The sequence below is a fragment of the Taudactylus pleione genome, unplaced genomic scaffold, assembly GCF_031769625.1.
Source record: "Taudactylus pleione unplaced genomic scaffold, aTauple2 ptg000256l, whole genome shotgun sequence".
Lineage (NCBI taxonomy): Eukaryota > Metazoa > Chordata > Amphibia > Anura > Myobatrachidae > Taudactylus > Taudactylus pleione.
This window is the reverse complement of record NW_028284658.1, coordinates 24078805-24097474: the sequence shown is the minus strand read 5'-3', so window position 1 is coordinate 24097474 and position 18670 is coordinate 24078805. Positions and strand designations below refer to the sequence as shown.

At 45.9% G+C, this 18670-nt stretch overlaps 2 protein-coding genes across 8 annotated transcripts in view; one reads left to right on the top strand and one right to left on the bottom strand.

Annotated features, from left to right (window-relative positions):
• NBR1 (NBR1 autophagy cargo receptor) overlaps nucleotides 1-3600 on the bottom strand; it is an 80067-nt gene extending 76467 nt beyond the window's left edge. For 2 of the 6 annotated variants that reach the window (XM_088480742.1, XM_088480745.1), the window contains exons 1-3: nucleotides 3466-3599; nucleotides 2985-3058; nucleotides 647-771 (exon numbers count right to left, since the gene is read on the bottom strand). In XM_088480742.1, the coding sequence (XP_088336868.1) occupies nucleotides 647-748 (102 nt within the window). In that variant the 5' untranslated portion in view covers nucleotides 749-771; nucleotides 2985-3058; nucleotides 3466-3599. Of the gene's footprint in view, nucleotides 1-646; nucleotides 772-2984; nucleotides 3059-3400 lie in introns of all 6 variants that reach the window. The other 4 variants (XM_088480747.1, XM_088480746.1, XM_088480743.1 and 1 more) reach the window with 4 other exon arrangements.
• Nucleotides 3601-12003: 8403 nt separating this feature from the next.
• BRCA1 (BRCA1 DNA repair associated) overlaps nucleotides 12004-18670 on the top strand; it is a 242308-nt gene continuing 235641 nt past the window's right edge. Inside the window, exons 1-2 of one of the 2 annotated variants that reach the window (XM_088480740.1) lie at nucleotides 12004-12087; nucleotides 16522-16614. In XM_088480740.1, the coding sequence (XP_088336866.1) occupies nucleotides 16535-16614 (80 nt within the window). In that variant the 5' untranslated portion in view covers nucleotides 12004-12087; nucleotides 16522-16534. Of the gene's footprint in view, nucleotides 12145-16521; nucleotides 16615-18670 lie in introns of both variants that reach the window. The other variant, XM_088480741.1, reaches the window with a different exon arrangement.

Here is an 18670-nt window from a genome sequence, read left to right as displayed (position 1 = left end):
GCCCTTTAAAATCCAGCTGCCGAAACTAGAGCAGCTATTAAAAAAAAAAAAAAAAATACAGCACCATAACTTCAATATCTCAAAAGCAGTGAAGAAGTGAAAAGGTGCTGCAACACAGAACACCCATATTATAGCATTGTTAACAAATTTAAAGCAGCCATTTAATTATCTTTAAAAGGCTCCAACAATGGTTATCTATCCATAGAAACACCCTGCACTTCCCCCAAATAGCAGACCCACAGAAATTCCATATATATATATATATATATATAACTCGCACTGTTGTCACTCATTCCCTATGTGCTCAGCATAGACCCATTTTCAATGTGTAGCAATCATTTTCAATAAAGGCACTGCCAACATATGTGTATCAGTAGCAGGTGGGTGGAGTATGAACAGATAGGGACGTACTAGGGGCGGAGTATTGCACAAACAGCAGCTTGGCCAATTGGGTGGAAGGAGGTTTCATTTAGAAATTAAATCAGGAAGAGAGTTATTTTTCAAGGCCTGATAGTCTCAGTCTATAGAGAGGGTGTTTACAATATACATGACTTGCTACGACCTTTGTCATCACATACCATAGGTGTACTTGGAGATGGAGGATAAGCAGTAAAAGGAAAAAAAAAAAATGTTCAGTAAAGCTCACCATTGCTTCCACATCGGCCCAGGTTGTCTTGGCAGAATCCGACACCAAGAAGTTCTGAGACTCTCCCCTACAGCTCACACACAAATTCACCTGAGGTTCCATGTTTCTGGTCTACAATAAATAAACTAAAAAAACACATGTTGATGTGCATACAAAGAATAAGACAGCAGTATTCCCATAAGTTCATTAGCAGTGACTTGCAGACAACTTCCACTGATACGAGAAGGAAGTCCTTTTTTTAGACAGCATATCATTCAGCAGTAAAAGCAGGGAACACTTACATGCACCATGGAAATACAGTATATTATTTCACTAGGAATCGGTGACATCACAGAGGTGCTTTGTGACAAGAATACATGCTCATAAAAAAAGTCTGTAGGTAATAGTGGATTTTTTTCAAAGTAATGGACCAAAATAACATGCCCTATAAACGGGTTGGATACGGGATGCCGACACTCAGGATCCTGGTGGTCAGAATCCCGACGCCAGCATCCCGACTTTTTGGTCAGTATCCTAACCCCCCCCCTCTCCCTCCCTGGTACCTACACCTAACCTCCCCCACCCGGCACCCTAAACCTAGCCCTCCCCCCTTAGTGTCTAACCCTAACCCTCCCCCTAACCACAGTACTTACAGTCGGGATGCCAGCACAGGGATTCTGACAAGTGTTGGAATTCCGGCACCGGCATTCTAAGCGCCGACTTCCCGACTGTCAATGATTTTGACTGGATCCTTATATATAAATATAACTTATTTCATATGATATCTGCATGTATCTCAATTATTTTAAATGTTATATTTACATTTTGCAATATCCCATCAGTGCACTGACACAAATGTACCTCATTGTGTCTCTTTGAAAGAATTACTTAAATTGGTGCATAAGTGTGTTCACCGTCAGACGAGGAAAGATGAAGACACTTTGGAATACAGTAATTCAACAAGTCCTCTGAATAACCCCTCTATAGGTGCCCATACACAGTGCGATGCTCAGTGTAGGGCGACTGCCGATCCGTCGGCAGACGGATCGTGCTGTCACCGCCGGCAATTGTGCGGTCCCCAATTGTGCGGTCGTACATCGCATCCCAGATCAGATGAACATGCAGGAAGACCTGGGGATGCAATTTACGATCCCGCGGGAGCGCGCAGCACAATATCAGGTACGATATCGTGCCCATACACGGCACGATATAGCACCTATATCGTGCAGTGTATGGGGGCCTTATGTCTGTGGCCAAACCAGCTGCAGATGCGAAAGACATTTTCAATGCAACATTTGGTAATGGACACAAAGATGAAGACAACTATACATAAACCTATCATGACTGGAGAAATAATCAAAACAGTGGCGTCCAGATTTCCATGAATGGAATTTATGTCTCAACCGAAAGTGGCACTACTGATTAGTTAGAATATACCCCAGATGCTGCTACATGCTCTGGAGCTTCTGTAATATAGTAGAATAAAATCAATTAAATCTGCAATTTAGGGCAGAAACATCCCTTTCACACTGAGCTGACCTGGGATATTGCCGAAGCGACCCGGGACCTGTCTCAGTGTTAAAGGTTCGACCCGGGTTGTGTGTCCTGGGTCGCGACAAGGGTTATTTCCGGGACCAACCAGGGGTAATTCGACCCGGGTAACGCTAAAAGAAGCTGGTTGGCCGATGTCATGTCGCAGTGGTACATATCAATATGGATAAAATGCTGTTCAACATCAGAGCTCTCCTCCTGCGTAAATAATGGCTTTGGGTATTAGCCCTCTCAGCCATACATTCCGTCCTTCTCCTCCTGAAATAACAATGTGCAAGGTAGCACAGTGCAAGTATCTGCATGAGGCTCTCATTTGCCGTTTGAAACAGCAATAAAACTTGAACTCTAGGCTACGTAATAGTAACTCGTCGGCCATGATTACAGCAACGCAGTGACCAGTCCACTTCTAATAAATCACACATTTTGCAGGGCAAACACGATGTCAGTTTGAAAGGGGTCAACCCGGAAATAACCCAAGGTGCAATGTGAAGAGCTGTAACACGGGTTGAATCCATGTTTAGTATCCCGAGTGGGACCCTGGGCTCAGTGTAAAAGGGGTATAAGAGGTTCCACAAGAATTAAGGATGTCATAGGCATCCCAGCGCTTTAGAAGCTAGGCACCTCTGTGCCTCATTTCTATCATGCATTCACAGTGACAACTTCAAACCTTACTGGTCTGCCCCACTTTATATTACCGATGTTCAAAGTTGGACACTATCCTTTCACTGTTTTCACCTGCAGGTTCTGATTAATTGTGACTAGGTACAGACAGATAGGTTCATATGTGTACACATGCATTAAGTTTTACCTAGATTTAACTCTGTAATGTCATGGGTCAAGATATTAATGTTAATCCCAGTGCTCATACAAGTTGGTTGCCATCTGGAAAACAAACCAGACATAGAAAAATTTGTAATGCATAGATTAGAAAAGCACTAGTCCTTGTTAAAGTATCTTAGGATACACATTATGTATATCTATGAATGCATATAATCGCCTGCTAAACCAGACAGGCCAACAACCAAACAATATAATATTCATACATATAATAGTACATATCCAAGTATACATATCATTGCGTTAGTGATGGCCACACGTACTAAAGCATAATGTGTACAAACAGTGAAAATGTGATTATGATCTCAGTATTTATAGATACATATGAATAGGCTTTTTCCAATACAACATAAGAGGAAACTCACTGCTGCTACAATCACATCCTACCTGCAACAGCAAAGCAAACTAGAATTGAAGGCAGGACCCCTGCCCCCGGCTACAGCCCCAGTTACCTGCGAATCTCCGTCCTCTTTCAACGCAGATTGTTGCCCTACAACATGGCGAGCTGACGTCTACAGCTGCATCAGCAAGCGGCAGATTGGCCGGCACCTCAGTCACTCATTCGTAGGGGGCAGGCGGCATAGGGCGATGGGCGGGGCGGGCCGTACAATGGTGTCAGCCCCATCTCTTTCCTGTAAACAAGTGGGCATGGTCTCATAAGTCACATGACGACATGTCAGAGGTGTCATAATACAACGTGATATAAGCGAGTGTGACGTATCACTCACTGTAGAGCAAGCTGCCAAGTCTAAGAACATTTATTTTATGAACATTTAGTTTTGCTGACTTCCTAATAACTGCTTACTATGTGTTACTGAAGAAAAACCTTATTGTTCCATGACTTCTATTCACAGTGCGACAATAGTCTGCTGCTTCTTCTAATTTATTTTTATAACCAAGAGACTGGGTTGATTGCATTAACTGCTTATATGCATTGCTAACACTAAGGGCTGCAGGCAAATAATTGCAATATTCAATACAGAGATATAGGACTCTAAGCGGTCAATCCAATTAGGTGCGAAGGGGGTGGATTAACGTTGGAACAGCATAGACATGGCCGGCAACAACATGGCAATTCGCCACCCTTAAACATTTAGGATCGCAGCCTTTTGGAACTGCAAACAGAAACATGAAAGTCCAGAGGTACCGTAAGTGCGGCATACTCCTAAAAATAAATATTGCACACGCGACTTCCCATAGCAGCCAATTAGATTACAGGGTTAGGGAACCTGTGGCACTCCAGCTGCTGTGAAACTACACATCCCAGCATGCTCTGCCACAGTTTTCACATGCCCTAACAGCAAAACTAGTTCCATAGCAGCTGGAGTGCCACAGGTTGCCTTCCTCTGATCTAGTATATACTAGAAAATAAGAGCTGGATTATGGTTGGTTGCTATGTATAAAATGCAATGAAATACTATAAAAGGAATGGGTATGAAATACTGGCGGCTGAAGAGCTGCTGGTTCAAATCCCGTCCCTGGAAGCCCGGCTGGGACAGAATTCCGACTGACTGGTAAGTATACTATCCCTCCCCTCTACCCCCCCAACCCTAACTCTCCTTTTGTGGTGCCTAACCTCCCTGGTGGGGTGCCAAACCCTAAATCTAAGTATCCTTGGGGGGTGCATAAACCCTTATGATCGGGATGCAGGCTATCTGTATCCTGATGCGTAAGGGGATACTAACGTTGTTATTTTGCCCGGTGGTGGGATGCCGGCGTCGGTATATCAACGGCCGGCATCTCGTCCATCAGGATGTAAACTGCATCCCCTATAAAATACTACAAGGACACATAGCTCCAGTTTTACTTGAATTATTCAACGACATTCTTAACAGTAACACAGCTTTACCATACTTTAATGATGCATACACAGTGTTGATCCCTAAGCCACATCGAGATCCCAAGTCAATAGACTTTTACAGACCCATAACATTGCTAAATACGGACATTAAGATACTTGCTAAAATCATGGCTGATAGACTTCAACTCATACTTGCCAACTCTCCCTCATTGTCAGGGAGACTCCCTGAGATAATAGCAATCTCCCTGACTCGTCTAGCAGTCTCCCTGATTGCACTTTACCCCCATTATATATAAATAACAGCAGATATATACATTCAAATGGGATTATTAGTATAATTTCCCTGCATTGGTTATAAAGCACAATGATCCCTATGGCTGCATGCATTTTCTGAAAAGTATCAGTGTGTTTTCATCTACATGTAGCTCTTACTGACTGCTTTGGGGCTCGTTTTCATTTGGATGTAAATCAATTATATGACACGCCTCTCAGATGTAGCGGTACACGCCCACTTTAACGCAAACTCATTGGCGTTGCTTTCAAGATCTCCTTGAAATGCATTTTCAAAAGTAGGCAAGTGTGCTTCAGCTTTTGCTGCCTCAGTTACTCACGGAACTCAAAACGTACTTCTTAGTCTAGATACGACAAAGGCCTTTGATATGGTCCTGTGGCTGCATCTGTTTGCCGTCCTTCATTTGAGACAATTTCATCCCTCTTTTATTGATTTTATCAGGTATCTTTACTCCAGTCCTTTCACTTCCTTATTGATTAATGGCTGCTGCAGAAATCCCATTACTATGTATAGAGGTACTCGACAGGGATGTCCCCTCTCGCCCATTTTATTCAACCTTGCTCTTGACCCCTTGCTTAGACTTTTACAGTCTGGTACTTGTTTCCAAGGTATCAAAATAGGTAAATAAATTAAGGTCACTGCTTTTGCAGATGATATTCTACTAGATGTGTCAGATCCCTCGGTGTCCCTTGATCGTATCTTTACTGCTTTAGCAGACTTTGGCTCTATATCAGGTTTTTGAGTCAATATTACTAAGTCGGTGGAGCTTCGCCTGGGTCGGCCCTCTTCTCGTATCCCTTTTACTTCCAAATCCGCATTATGTGGGCTACGCACAGTTTCACGTATTTAGGTGTCCAGAATTCAAGTAATCCCCATCTTCTCTACGATTTAAATGTTTCTACAGTAATCCGATCTGTCTCAGTGGAGTTGGAGAGTTGGAAGAATTTATTATTATCTTCTTTAGGCAGGGTGACCCTGATTAAAATTATATCGTTTCCTAAGCCAATGTATCCTATTCAAGTTATTCCTTTCCTTCTTTCCAATAAATATGCACAATTGGTTAATTATATTTTTCGGAAGTTAATTTGGAATGGGAAGCGCCCATGAATTGGTTTAAATAAGTTACAAAAACTCAGGTCTAGTGTACAATTGTTTTCTTACTTTGCTGTCACAGAATTACCTGTTTCCGACGTCGGGGCAGGATCAGCAGTAGGTGATCTCAACAGGAACAGTGGAGGTAATATATAGCTCTTTCTCATTGAGATTTGGGAAGCAATGAGAACTGCCTTTGGTGATAAGTCTCAGCAATGGTTAGCTGTGATGCAGCCAGGAGAAACCCGCTGGTCCGACTATAGTAACTTTCTGAACCGGACTAGAATTGGTAGAAGCAGCTGGGTAATATAACTGCTGTAAGCGATGGTAGCATCAATGGTCAGACTGGGAGTGGCAGGAGAACTTGCAGAGCCGGACTAGGAGCGGTAGGAGAACTTGCAGAGCCGGACTGGGACCGGCAGGAATAACTTTCAGAACCGGACTGGTACTGGTAAAAACAACTTGCAGAACCGGACTGGCAGAATCCTAGAATAACAACTAGCATAGTGGGAGAATGCACCAGCATAACTTATTACACTACAGGTAGTAACTAATTGTTCAGGCACTGAATGCCTTCAGTGCAAGATACTTATACCCTGGGTCAGACAGGGACTGGTTGATGCAGTCAGGTGGTCTGGTAGCAGTGCGCTGAGTGGTGGAGGAAAGTCAGGTGACTGGATCCAACATGGCTGCACCCATACACAGTTTAGCAATTGTATCTACAATCTCTTTTGTTCAAAGCCAGCACCACTGTTTAGACTACACTTGCTATTCTAATAAGGACTATGCAGAGTTCACAGACAGAAAGAGACTCAGGTGGGTAATCAACTTGGAAGTAATAGCACAGTCTAAATGCACACACTGGAAATGTTGCAGCCTGCATGTCTGAGCAGATCTCCCAGGCAACTAGAACATCCAGATCCACAGGTCAGATGGCAGGGGTACATACCTCCCAACTTTCCCGCATCTAGCGGGACAGTCCCAGTTTTCTGGATGGGGAAGTGTAGCCCTGATGACATGAATTGGGGAAGTGTAGCCATGATGACATGAATTGTATCATCACACACCAGCACATGCCACTTGGACCTTCTTTTCAGGTCCTCTTGGAAAGGAGGACCCAAAAATAGGCAAGTATGGTGTTATGACGCTACAGTGTGATGCAAGATAAACCCAGAGTCACTAAGTGAGATCTTCCGCCTATAACACCAGCCCATTGTTCTTTTAGTGGCTGAATATGCCCACCGGTACTTAGGCTGTTGCCAGGACTTACTCTTGCTAACACCTGAAGGTCAGAGATGGTACGCAGTTGGGATGTACTGGAGCTGGCAATCTCGATCTGGTCAGAGGCTGAATTTGAATACCCAGCGATGGACTTGGCGAGGACTGATACGCCAGCAGGTGGACAACAGGTAAGGCTTTAAACACAGGTTAGAGGCAGCGAGTTGGAGAACACTGCTGAAATTAAGTGGCTGAACACCGACTGACACGGCTTAGACAAGGCTGTGGAAATGCTGCGGAGAGATAGGCTGCAGCTGAAGAAGTCACTGCTTCGGGTGGTACCAATAGCAAGGACGTGAGCAGGTGAAATGACAGCAGGATAAACCATGACAAATTCTGAATCAGGACAACAGGTTCTGGAACTGCAGAGCAAGGACAGACTGGCTAAAACTCAGGCTTCTTAGCACAGGGACAAACACATACTCTGGAAGTCAGACAATATCACCAGCAGGAAGTGTAGGGCTGGCTGTAATTGTTTAGAAGCAGGGACCATTCAGCGCAATCCTGGCGGTAAGCCTCCCAAATCACAGGATAGTATGCAGCTGAGCTCTGCACACAAACTGACAGGCAAGAATGCAGTAATAAGCTACAATGGGCCTGATTCAGACCCACTCGGGAGCGGCTGTCCGCTCGCAAGTGGGTCGATGTTATGGACTGAGCATGCGCACGACGGAGGGAGCTCCGTCGTGCGCATGCGCCAGACGCGGCGAGCGAAGGAAAGTCCTTCGCTCGTTATGTCCGATCAAAGGGGGCGTGCTGTCAATGTTGATTGACAGCACGCCCCCTTTGGTGGGCGTGCCGGGGGCGTGCCTCCCTGCCGGGGGCGTTCCCACGGGAACGCCTCCCGTCAGAAGCCGGCCCACTGACATCACTAGTGATGTCAGTGGGAGTGATTTTGGCTCTGATAGAGCCAAAATCACTCCGGAGCTTGCGGTTGAAAACCTCAACCGCAGGCTCCGGCTCGCAAATTCGATGGTCGCGATGGTCTCGACCATCGCGACCATCACAATGCACGCTCGTATAGCCTGTGGGTGGTGACCCACAGCTATACGAGCGTCCAGGAGGACGCTAAATGAAAATGGAGGCCGGCCCTCATTCAGAGCGTGCGCTCTGCTCAGAGCGTCCGGCTCTGAATGAGGGCCAATGACACAGACAGAGTTCCAGCTGCCTGCAACAGGCGGAACTGGAATCAAAGCATAATGCAGCGTCCCAGTTGCCTAATATGGCTGGTACCTGCCACCAAGATGATCTGCTGCAGTAGATCATAACAAACGTTTAATGTTAGTGTGTGTGTGTGTGGGGGGGGGGGGGGGTAGCAAGTCTAGATTGTAAGCTTCACTGGAGACAGGGATTGATGTAGAGCAGATGATTAAACATTCTATGTATAGCACTGCCTAATACACTAGTGCTATATAAGCAGTGGCGGATACAGGGGGGGGGACCCAGACACGTGCCCCCCCTGTCGTTTAGAAGTTTTATTTTAGTTATAATGAAGCAAATCTTAACCTGCCCACCCACCACCAGGATGATGCCAAGGGGGGCTCTTTCTCTGGAGGCCGATATCTTAGGGGGCTGCTGACTCCAGAGTTTATAGTTTTATTTTGCCAGCCTAATGAGCCAGCTCCAGGGCACATTGCCATAACGCCCCAGCTTACATGTGCTCTTCCGGGTGGCTGTCCCCTCTCCATGGACCAGCGTCCACTTCTACAAGAGCTCCTCCAATCCCAGCATCATCGGGGTTTCTGTGCTGTGCAGTGCTTTCCTCTGAGAAAGGAAGTTACAGGTGCCGCAGCATGGGACACAGAAGGCCGATGGGTGCGGGACTGGTGCTGTTGCTGACTCTGTGCTGCTCTTTCAGGTCAGTCACTCACCGTCTCTGCTTGCCGGAGGTACACCCGCGGGTCACTTGGTACCACCCTATGCCCTGCAAGATGCTGCACCCCAGACCTGTCACCTGATGGCCCCTGATTGCTCCCTATGCCAATGATTGCTCCCTATGTCTCTGACACCTCTGACTGCTCCCTATGCCCCTGACTGCTCCCTATGCAACTGACTGCTCCCTATGTCTCAGAGACTGTCTATTCCAGTGTACCCCACCATTGCTGACCCGCCTCACTGTGCCCATCTCACTGCCCCCTACCTAGAACCCCCCAGCCAGTCCAGTCGGAAAGGGATTGAAGTACCGGCGGCTGTTTAGCCCGACAGCGGATGCACGACGGATGAAGATCCCGACTGGGGCAGGTAAGTACCCCAACCATCCCCTGTCCCCCCCTAATCCTCCCTTAGTGGTGCCTAACCCTAACCTCCCCCCCCCTAGTGCCTAACCCTAACCCCCTCTTACCGCTCCCTAACCCTCCCGGGGATGGGGGGGTGCCTAACCCTAATCTTTCTCTGGGGTTGCCTAACCCTCCCCCCTAGGGGTGTCTAGACCTAATCTTCCCTCCCACAAACCTAACCCCACTAGACTCCCTAATCCTATTCCTCCCCCAGTGGCTAATGCTAAGGTCGCCCCGGACATACCTTAGTTTGGGCTGGCATTTTCGGCATTCAGGTGTCAGGATTAACATCGGCGTCGGTATTTTGACGCCTATGTTAAATCCCTTGCCGGGATTCCGCTGTTGGGATTGAGACCTGTCATAACTACATCCCAGTCCAGTCACAGTGATCCTTCCTCATTCAGCCCAGTGTTCCCCCCCTCCCACCCCTTTCTCACTACCCCTTCATATCCTGCCCAGTGCCCCCATTCACAGTGTCCCCATCCAACCCAGTGTCCCCCCCATCCCCCTGACCCCCCCATCCCAGTGTCTCCCACTTCCCTACCCCAAACAGCCCACTACCCTGAACAAGAACCCCCCCCAGCCAGTGTCCCCCCTCATTCAGCCCAGTGTACCCTCTTCTCCAGCCTAGTGTACCCCCTTTCCCCACACCATCTCACTGCCCCCTTCCCATGCAGCCAGTGCCCCCCCTATATATCACCCACTGCCTCTACCCGTCACCCACTACCTTTCACCACTACCTAGCGTCACCCACTGCCTCTCCTTCTCACCCTCTCCCTGGCGTCACCCAGGGACTGGGATCGCAGTGACTATGCAGACCCATCGCAGAGTGATTGACAGGAAGTGGCGTTAGTGGGTGGTGACAGGGGGGTGGTCACGAAACACAGGCATGCCAGTGTGCTTTAACACCGTTGCATGGGCATGCATAAATGATTCACTGTGATGCCCTACGCAGCCTGAGTACTCATAGCGTGCGCTGAAGTTAGCAATTTCTGAGTAAGGTCTGGCCTTGTGCAAGTGTGCGTGAGGCTGCGATGGTACTCGATTGTACCGATGGTTTCGCAGTCTTGCTAAACATTACGGATGTGTGTAAGGTAAAGTGGGCATCCTTATGTAGTGCTGCGTCGGCATAGTGATTACAATGGACTAGCATATCATCGCAGTTGAACTGCGTGCATAATCGCTATTGCATTCGCAGTTGCAATCCGTAATGAATCAGGCCATATGCACATTGGTCCTGATTCCGAGATGTACGCTAACCCGATGGTTAGCGCACATCTCTGATGGTGGGAGGACTACGCATGCGCAGCCCTGACGGGGAGTCTACGGCATTTGGAAGGCGGAGCGGAGGTTTTCCAGGAGGGATGAGGCCAGAATCTGCGTGGGTGCATGCAGACTTCCTGGCCTCGCAAGCTGGCAAGAATCAGGCCAGGCCCACAGTCTGGCCGAAGGAACATCTGCAACAATCACGACTGATGGTCGCGATTGTTCCGATGGTGACCCCAGGCAGCGCTGGGATCACGCAAATGCAGCAAGGTTTCTGACACCTCCTTCTGCATTTTAAATGGACAGAATTGCAGACGCTCTTGCAGGAGCATTTCTAGAGAGGAGAGGGCCCGTGTGCAGTCTCCGACACGGGCCCCCTCCTCTCTGTCCGGCGGCCGACAGCGCACTGAGCTGTGCGCGGCCAGCGCCGGAGTTATAGACTCTGGGCACTAGAGTGCGCCCAGAGTCTATAGAGTATGCGCACGTCACCGGGAAAATGGCCAAGGTGGCCATTTTTTATGTACTGTGCATGCGCAAACGACGGGAATATGGCCGCAGCGGCCATTTTAGTCATTTTTACAGCGCTGGACCCCCGCGCCGACGTGGGACTCCGGAGAGGCAAGTAATACTATGGGTGCAGGGTGTGCGGTGCGGGGCCCCCCTGGACCCAGAGGTCCGTGTGCCCCGCACACCCTTGAATCAGGCCCATTGTGATTTTGCATCCACAAAAAAGTCTCCAGGGAAGGATACGTTAAACCGAGTGTTGTGTGTCTCTACTTCTTGCAACGCACTGTGACATGTGACTGACTGATGACTGACACTTGACTTGGTTAGTATACCGGGGATATGGAGGCGTCCATCAGGAAGACGCCAAAGAGCAGCGATTGGCTACTGCACAGGAATATGGGAGTGTCAGCATCTCTACAGTTACACGGCTATTGGGTAGAGCTGTAGCGAAAGCCATGCTGTTGCTATGGGATCCAGAGACCGTGGGAGGGGCGTGTGATGTGGAGGCGGCGAGTGCAGGAGAGAAGCGCGCGAGTGTTGAAAGAGCGGGACCCGGCAGCAGGTAACACGGGGAGACCGAGCAGCAGTGGGGCTCACTGGGTGCTCGCTCATGCTTCAGGTGATGAAAGCAGCGAGCGAGGCGTTGCGCCGATGTAGATCTATGTTATATGTGCCCAGGACACGGCGCATAATACCATGCACAATTCGATACAGGCTGCTTTATATCCTATCCTTACAGAGCTGCACTTTCCGCCGGTACAGGCATTCTTATACATGGCAGAGCTAGAGAGTAGTGTGTCTCTCCCTCTCTCACCGCCCGCATACACAGAGAAGTTTTACCTTACCTGGGGATGTTCATGAGGGCTGACCATTTTAGAGATCTAACGCAGGTTGGTGCAGGCCTGGCCAACCCGTGGTTCTCCAGCTGTTGGGAAACTGCAAGTCCCAGCATGCTTTATAAGCTAATCGGTGGGAGGGTATGCTGGGGCTTGTAGTTTTACAACAGCTGGAGAGTAACAGGTTGTCCAGGCCTGGTTGTGTATTCATTACTACCTGACCTTTTTTTAAAATTACATAGGTGGTCTGGGAAACCTAGATTGTTTGAGGTTGTTGAGGACTGATTATATACAGTATGATTATGTATCTCCTATTACATAATGTTCTGTGTTTCTTATTACATTTGCCTGTGCTGATACATACTGTATATGTAATGCTGCTGTTGTGCAGGCAGTTTAGAATGATGCCTTTGGCCAGAATATTACATTCTGGATCTCCCCATCGTGACACAAAGGGGTCAATCCAATTTGGTGCGAGTTGCTATTTTCTCTTTGCATTCGCGTAGCAAATTCTATTTGCAATACAATTAACAACTCGCACTGAATCTGTCAGACTGAATTCGCATCTTTTCAGTCGCACCTCCCTTAGGGTGAGAGATGGAAAGGAAAATCTTTATTTTAAGGTTAAAATGTTGGGACTCTGTGCTGAACCCCCGGGACACCCCCCTAATGACTAATTAGGCAACTCAGTTTCCAATTAGCTTAATTAGTCCAATAATTACATGTAGTCAGGGCCGTAACTAGACTGTTTTGTGTCCTGTGCCAGAAAGGGCATTGGTGCCCCCCTCATTTTTCAAAGGCACATACCGTAATACACCCAAAAAAGGGCCATGGCTTCATGGGGAAGGGGCAGGGAAGAGATAGGAGAGGCCAGGAGATGCTGAGGATGAAATAAGAGGAAGCTTCAAGCAAGAATGATAATAAACAGAAATTTGACAGCCCCCTGACCTGTGGTGCCCTGTGCAATGGCACCGGCCGCACTATCCTAGCTACGGCCCTGCATGTCATTTTTTGTAGTAAAAAAAAATAAATTGTTCTCAAATTACCGCCAAATGTTTTCGTTAGTTTAGGCACCCCAAATGTAATTACAATGTTTTTAGTCACCATTTATTTTTTTTCAAAGTACCCCAAAAATAATTTTTTTTCCTACTTTTATTTTGCATTTTTTGTTTAATTCGTTTGAGATTAAATGAAAGGTGTGTTTTTTTTTTTTCTTTATCTTTTTTTGCATTTTTAAAAACACAAATCAGCCATTTGACACCATTTAAAAACCTACAGTACTTTCCTAATGCCCACAAACAGCCTTCTATACAGTCTTGCTAACGAAATCCATTTTGGGAGGTCCAGGATGGTCTCCCCACTTTTCATAAACTTCTCTCAAATGTCATTTGGCAATCAAGTCACACCCCTCCATTGTGAGTAGTAGTGGGATTAGGCATTTTTAATTGGATTGGAGATCTCTCAGGAGCACGCATCGATGCGAAGTCTGCAAGTTTCAAGAAACAAACTCTCTACTTGCAATTTGCACCAAATTGGATTGAACCCTATGTGACTGGGGCTCATTTCCTCCCATTAGAAACACATTCCGCATTGTGAAGTACTTTTGTTACAGGGATTCCATGCTTCTGCGTGTTTGCCTTTTGCTTAATACTGGTTAGATGCCCGTGTGCGCTGTGAGACTTAAAGGTGCCCTCAGTAAGTGTTGGGACATCACCTAATGTATAGCCTCCAGTGTCATATTAGCTATGGGTATCTGAATATATATTCTGGTGGTGGCTGTCACTTTATCACAGAGTAAGGTATTTTACACTATGCACTTTTAATATATGGGCAGCTCTATTTTTCTTTTGCCCTTGCCTTCTGGTGAGCTAAAGTACAATGTTAATATTCCCAGCTGAAAGGCATTTTTTTTTTTTTTTTTTTTATACCTACACGTCTCCTATTCGCCTTTTTTTGGTATGCATGTTTCACTTTCTTATGTTTAGGGGTCTGGGGAGACTTCTATGGGTGACCCTTGCCCCAAGTTGTTTAAGGCTCATTCTTCTTGGAGGGTTGCTGAAGTTCCAGTTCCCCACAGGAAACTTCACCTGACCTTGCTGAGAAGGTGGCATACCCCTGAGCCCTTGTGGCGGAGCCGTGCCTTAAGACACTTGCCCCCTAAGGTATCTGATTCCTCAAGGGTTGGTGCTGTCAAGGAGTCACCCCTATCCTCAAAAAAAGGGAACCTGAAAATATTTTTTTTCTGAGATGGGGGAAAAATGTGACCCTTTTCTTTTTGGAGAGTGTCAAAGAACCCCAGCAAATCTTTGCACTACACTATACCATTGGAGTGTGCAGCTTGGGTTTCAATAAAAAAAAAAAAAAAAATACTACTGCGTGTCACTATGGGGATATAGAAATTACACATGGGTTTCATTCATTATTTCATTGCAGTTTGCATTAGTGTTGTATTTTAAGGGCAAAACATGAGTGTTCTTTTTATATGGCACTTCAAATAGGTTTAGTTAAACCCTTTGAAGAATGTGGACAGTACATACTTATTGCCTGAATTGCCGCTTATCGCATGTTTGCTCGCTCCCGTTTATCCTGCTATCCTATTACAAAACCGGAATTAACCAATTCGAACGATAATTCTTGCATATACGACAGGCGATAAGTGCAGAAGGAAATTGGCCTTTATGCCAAAAACGTTAAGGTAGGTTAATGGTATAGCAGTGTGTTAGTGGCCATAATCCAGCGATTTGGGGTTATTAAATTGTGTCCAATGGCTGTTACATATGTGCAGTTTTCTCTAACATTGAAAAAATTATAGAAACAATATTTTTTTTGGCCAAAATAAATGCTGTAGTTAAATTAGGGGTACATTAAAATGGGTGGCAGTATATCTTTGTGTCCTTCTAGGGCATTGTACATTTTTTTTAAAAATACACCTGTCACTTGCATCTGCAATGTTTAAAACACCTGTCCCATCCAAACACCACCCCCATATACCTGAACCCATTTTCCAACACTTATTTATTCACCCCAAAAATGACATGTTATTATTGGCTAAATTAAGCTAATTCAAAATATTTTTTGCCTAATTAGTCATTAAGGAGGGTGTCCCAGTGGTTCTGCGCTAAGTCCCAACATTTTTAGTCAAAAATAGGGGTTTTTGCACAATTTGTCACCTGCTCGGAGATGGTAAAAAGAAATTTGCGATAATTCTATACCACTTTTCGCATATGCGAAAATTGTGGCTAATAGAATAGCCCGATCTCCATCTTTGGAGAAAAGTTGTCACCGGTGAAAACTTTTTGGAGAAAAACAGGTTATTGCGGCTTCATTGGAGAACCCCCAATGTGAGAGTGTGGTGCTTGTCTGTGACATTATAGCAATTTGCCACACTCCTGGTCTATCGCAGACATGGAACCGCAGCTGACACCTTTGCAGATCAGAGTTTGTCCACTACTTCTCCATATCAGCGTCCAGCTCTCCGTGTTAAGTTGCCCATACACTGTGCAATAAAGCAGCCGGTCCAACGGATTGGTACAATATCACTGCTATATTGTACTGTGTATGGGCATGATATCGGCCAGTGCGCGCGCCTGTGGGGTTGTACATCGCACTTCCAGATCTTACTGCAGGTTAATTTGATCCCTGGAAGCGATGTACGATCCCATGCAGTGCTATGCGGGTGGGGGAGGTGGGTGCCCGATCGTACTGTGTGTGGGGACCGCCCGATATGTCAGCTGTCTTATCCCCCGTCGCGTCGCAAGATGCATATCGCACAGTGTATGGGCGGCTTAAGTGCTTCGAGACCATTAAAATCACTAGTACAGCTAAGCCGTTCTGTGTTACAGGCACACCCTAACTATTGGTGCCCTATGTAGCTGCCTAGGTTTGACTAATGATAACACCAACTATATACGGCTGTTGGTATGTCCTGCTATATTGCTTAATTGTTGTAGTTGGCTCAAAGTTGACACTAGGATAAAACAGCCTAATGGGTTTAATGTCAGCAATAGTGTTGACTGCATATGTTCTTCATGAACAACTCTGCCTCATTCTTACTTGTGAAAATATGATCTATGTTGTCTGAGATATCTAAGGTGCAGTTGTATTTATGTGACCGGTCGGCTTTATAAAGTCATGAGAATTGGCAATATTAATCTTTTCAGGTGAGCGTGGAAAATGTCCTGTGCTGCGCAGAATGTTGAAGACATTCACAATGTGCTGTCTGTTATGCAGAAGAATTTAGAATGTCCCATATGGTAAGTATGAACTTTGCAATTGTTTTACCTGTGCATCTGGAAGCTATTTGTTGCTCATATTATGTCTCAAAGTGTACAATATCATGTAGTTGTTCTGCCAAATGTTCACTCTACTGTATGTTGTGACCACAATAGACCTGAGATTTCTGGGGTTTCTGTGATCTTGCATAAAGCAGTTCTGCTTCTAATTACACAGATCAGCTCCTCTCTAACCAAGTTGTTAAATTTTGTTCTCAGTTGGCATCAGATGTATGATGGCTGAAGGGGAAGGGTTAATGAGGGATGACGTCTGTGCACAATGGCAAATTTTGTAGCAGAGTGCATGGGCTACTGATGACTATCTAGAATAGATAGTGTGGTTAATGGAGATAGCAATAGAGGGGTTATAGGAAGGTTATGAGGTGTAGGGCAAGTTTGGATGAATGGGATGGAGAAGGGGAATGAGCGCATAATGATGTTGAGGAAGAAAACTATGGAGGCGTTTCAATTCAACGCAAAATGAATAGCGCCGGGAGCGAGCTCCCGGAGCTATTAAATTCAGTGTGCTGTGTGGTCAGAGAGTGCCGGTTATCGCGTTTCAACAAGGGTGTTAAGGCGCGTTAACCGGCATTCTCTGACCAAAGTGCCGGGCGGGCGGCTGTTAGCGCCGTGCTAAGCAGAAAAACAGCTGCGCGCCCGGCACTTTGGTCGGATTTCTCCTCGCATCCCCAGAGTGGTGCGAGAAAAAATCCTTAGCGCGCCCAAACAGCGCGGTGTATTGAATAGCTTCGGGAGTTTCCTCCCGCAACTATTCAACATCGCGTTGAATTGAATCGCCCCCTATATGAGGGATATAGGAGCGAGATGAAGAAGGGGATTGAGGTGGAGATAGGAGTGAGCTGTGTTTGAAGAGGTTGTGGGCTGTATATGGTCCACTGTTTTTTATCACATCTAAGAATACATTTATTATATACTTTTCTTATTCAATATAAGAATGTTTTAAAAATTTGTTTCTCTTAAATTTTTGAACCATCTCCAAAATGTAAAAAAAAAAAAAAAAAAAAAAAGTTTCTAGCCCTGAACTAATATTTCCTGATTTTTTTTTTTTTTTTTTTTTTAAATGACCTCAGAGTTTGCCGTTGAGGCTGAACAGCGTGATCGTTTTGGCCGCAGTTAGTGTGGTGAGGCTATGGGGCATATCCAATTAGGCGCAAGTTTACCAAAAATCTCGCACCTGCTGGATTTAGCCACCTGTGCTCAACCATGGAAATCTCTAAAACCTGAACTGTTGGGGAGACTTGAGGGACTGCGTTTGGGAACCTCTGATCTATACAATTTTTTGTTATACGGATTGAGGGGGAGATGTACTAAGCCATGGAGAGTTATAAAGTATGAAACAGCTCCTGACTGTCAGTTTAAAGGCTGTGTTTGATAAATTACAGTTATAGTAGGAGCTGATTGGTTGCTTTATCTCTCTCCAAGGCTTAGTACATCTACCCCTAAATATTTTATCAGTGCGTTTTTGTACAATTCCAACATTGTAGTAGAATTTATAACCAGTACCGTTTGCTCCTGATTTTGCTCTTTCGTAAACTGAGTTGTTAGCCGCCTTCGGTATCTGAGGCCTGATGGCTTTTTTAGAATCAACCCTGTGGATTGTAACTTATTTAATGCTTTACATCCAGTTTTGGTACCTACCAGGCATGTCTGCCAGAAAGTGGCTGAAGCCTGTTGGCAACTGTATTGCTGTGTGTACCCTTTTGTGATCTGGCTTCCTGACTGGTGTACAATACTGAGGGGCCCATGTATGAACGAGTTTTATCATATGCAACGAGTTTTAAAACTCGCTGCGTATGATAAATGGTGCTCCAGCAATCCGCTCCTAATTGTCTTCTGTTTGAAATATGACAGGAGCTGTTTGGCTGGAGCCCCATTTATCATATGCGTTTTATCACTCGTTGATGTGCCCCCAAGTTAGAACTGTTTTCTGCTAAATACTTAACATAGAAATAACTTACATATGAGGACCAGTACCCACACATAGTAGACCCTATTGTGTGCAAACTGTGCCTAGAAA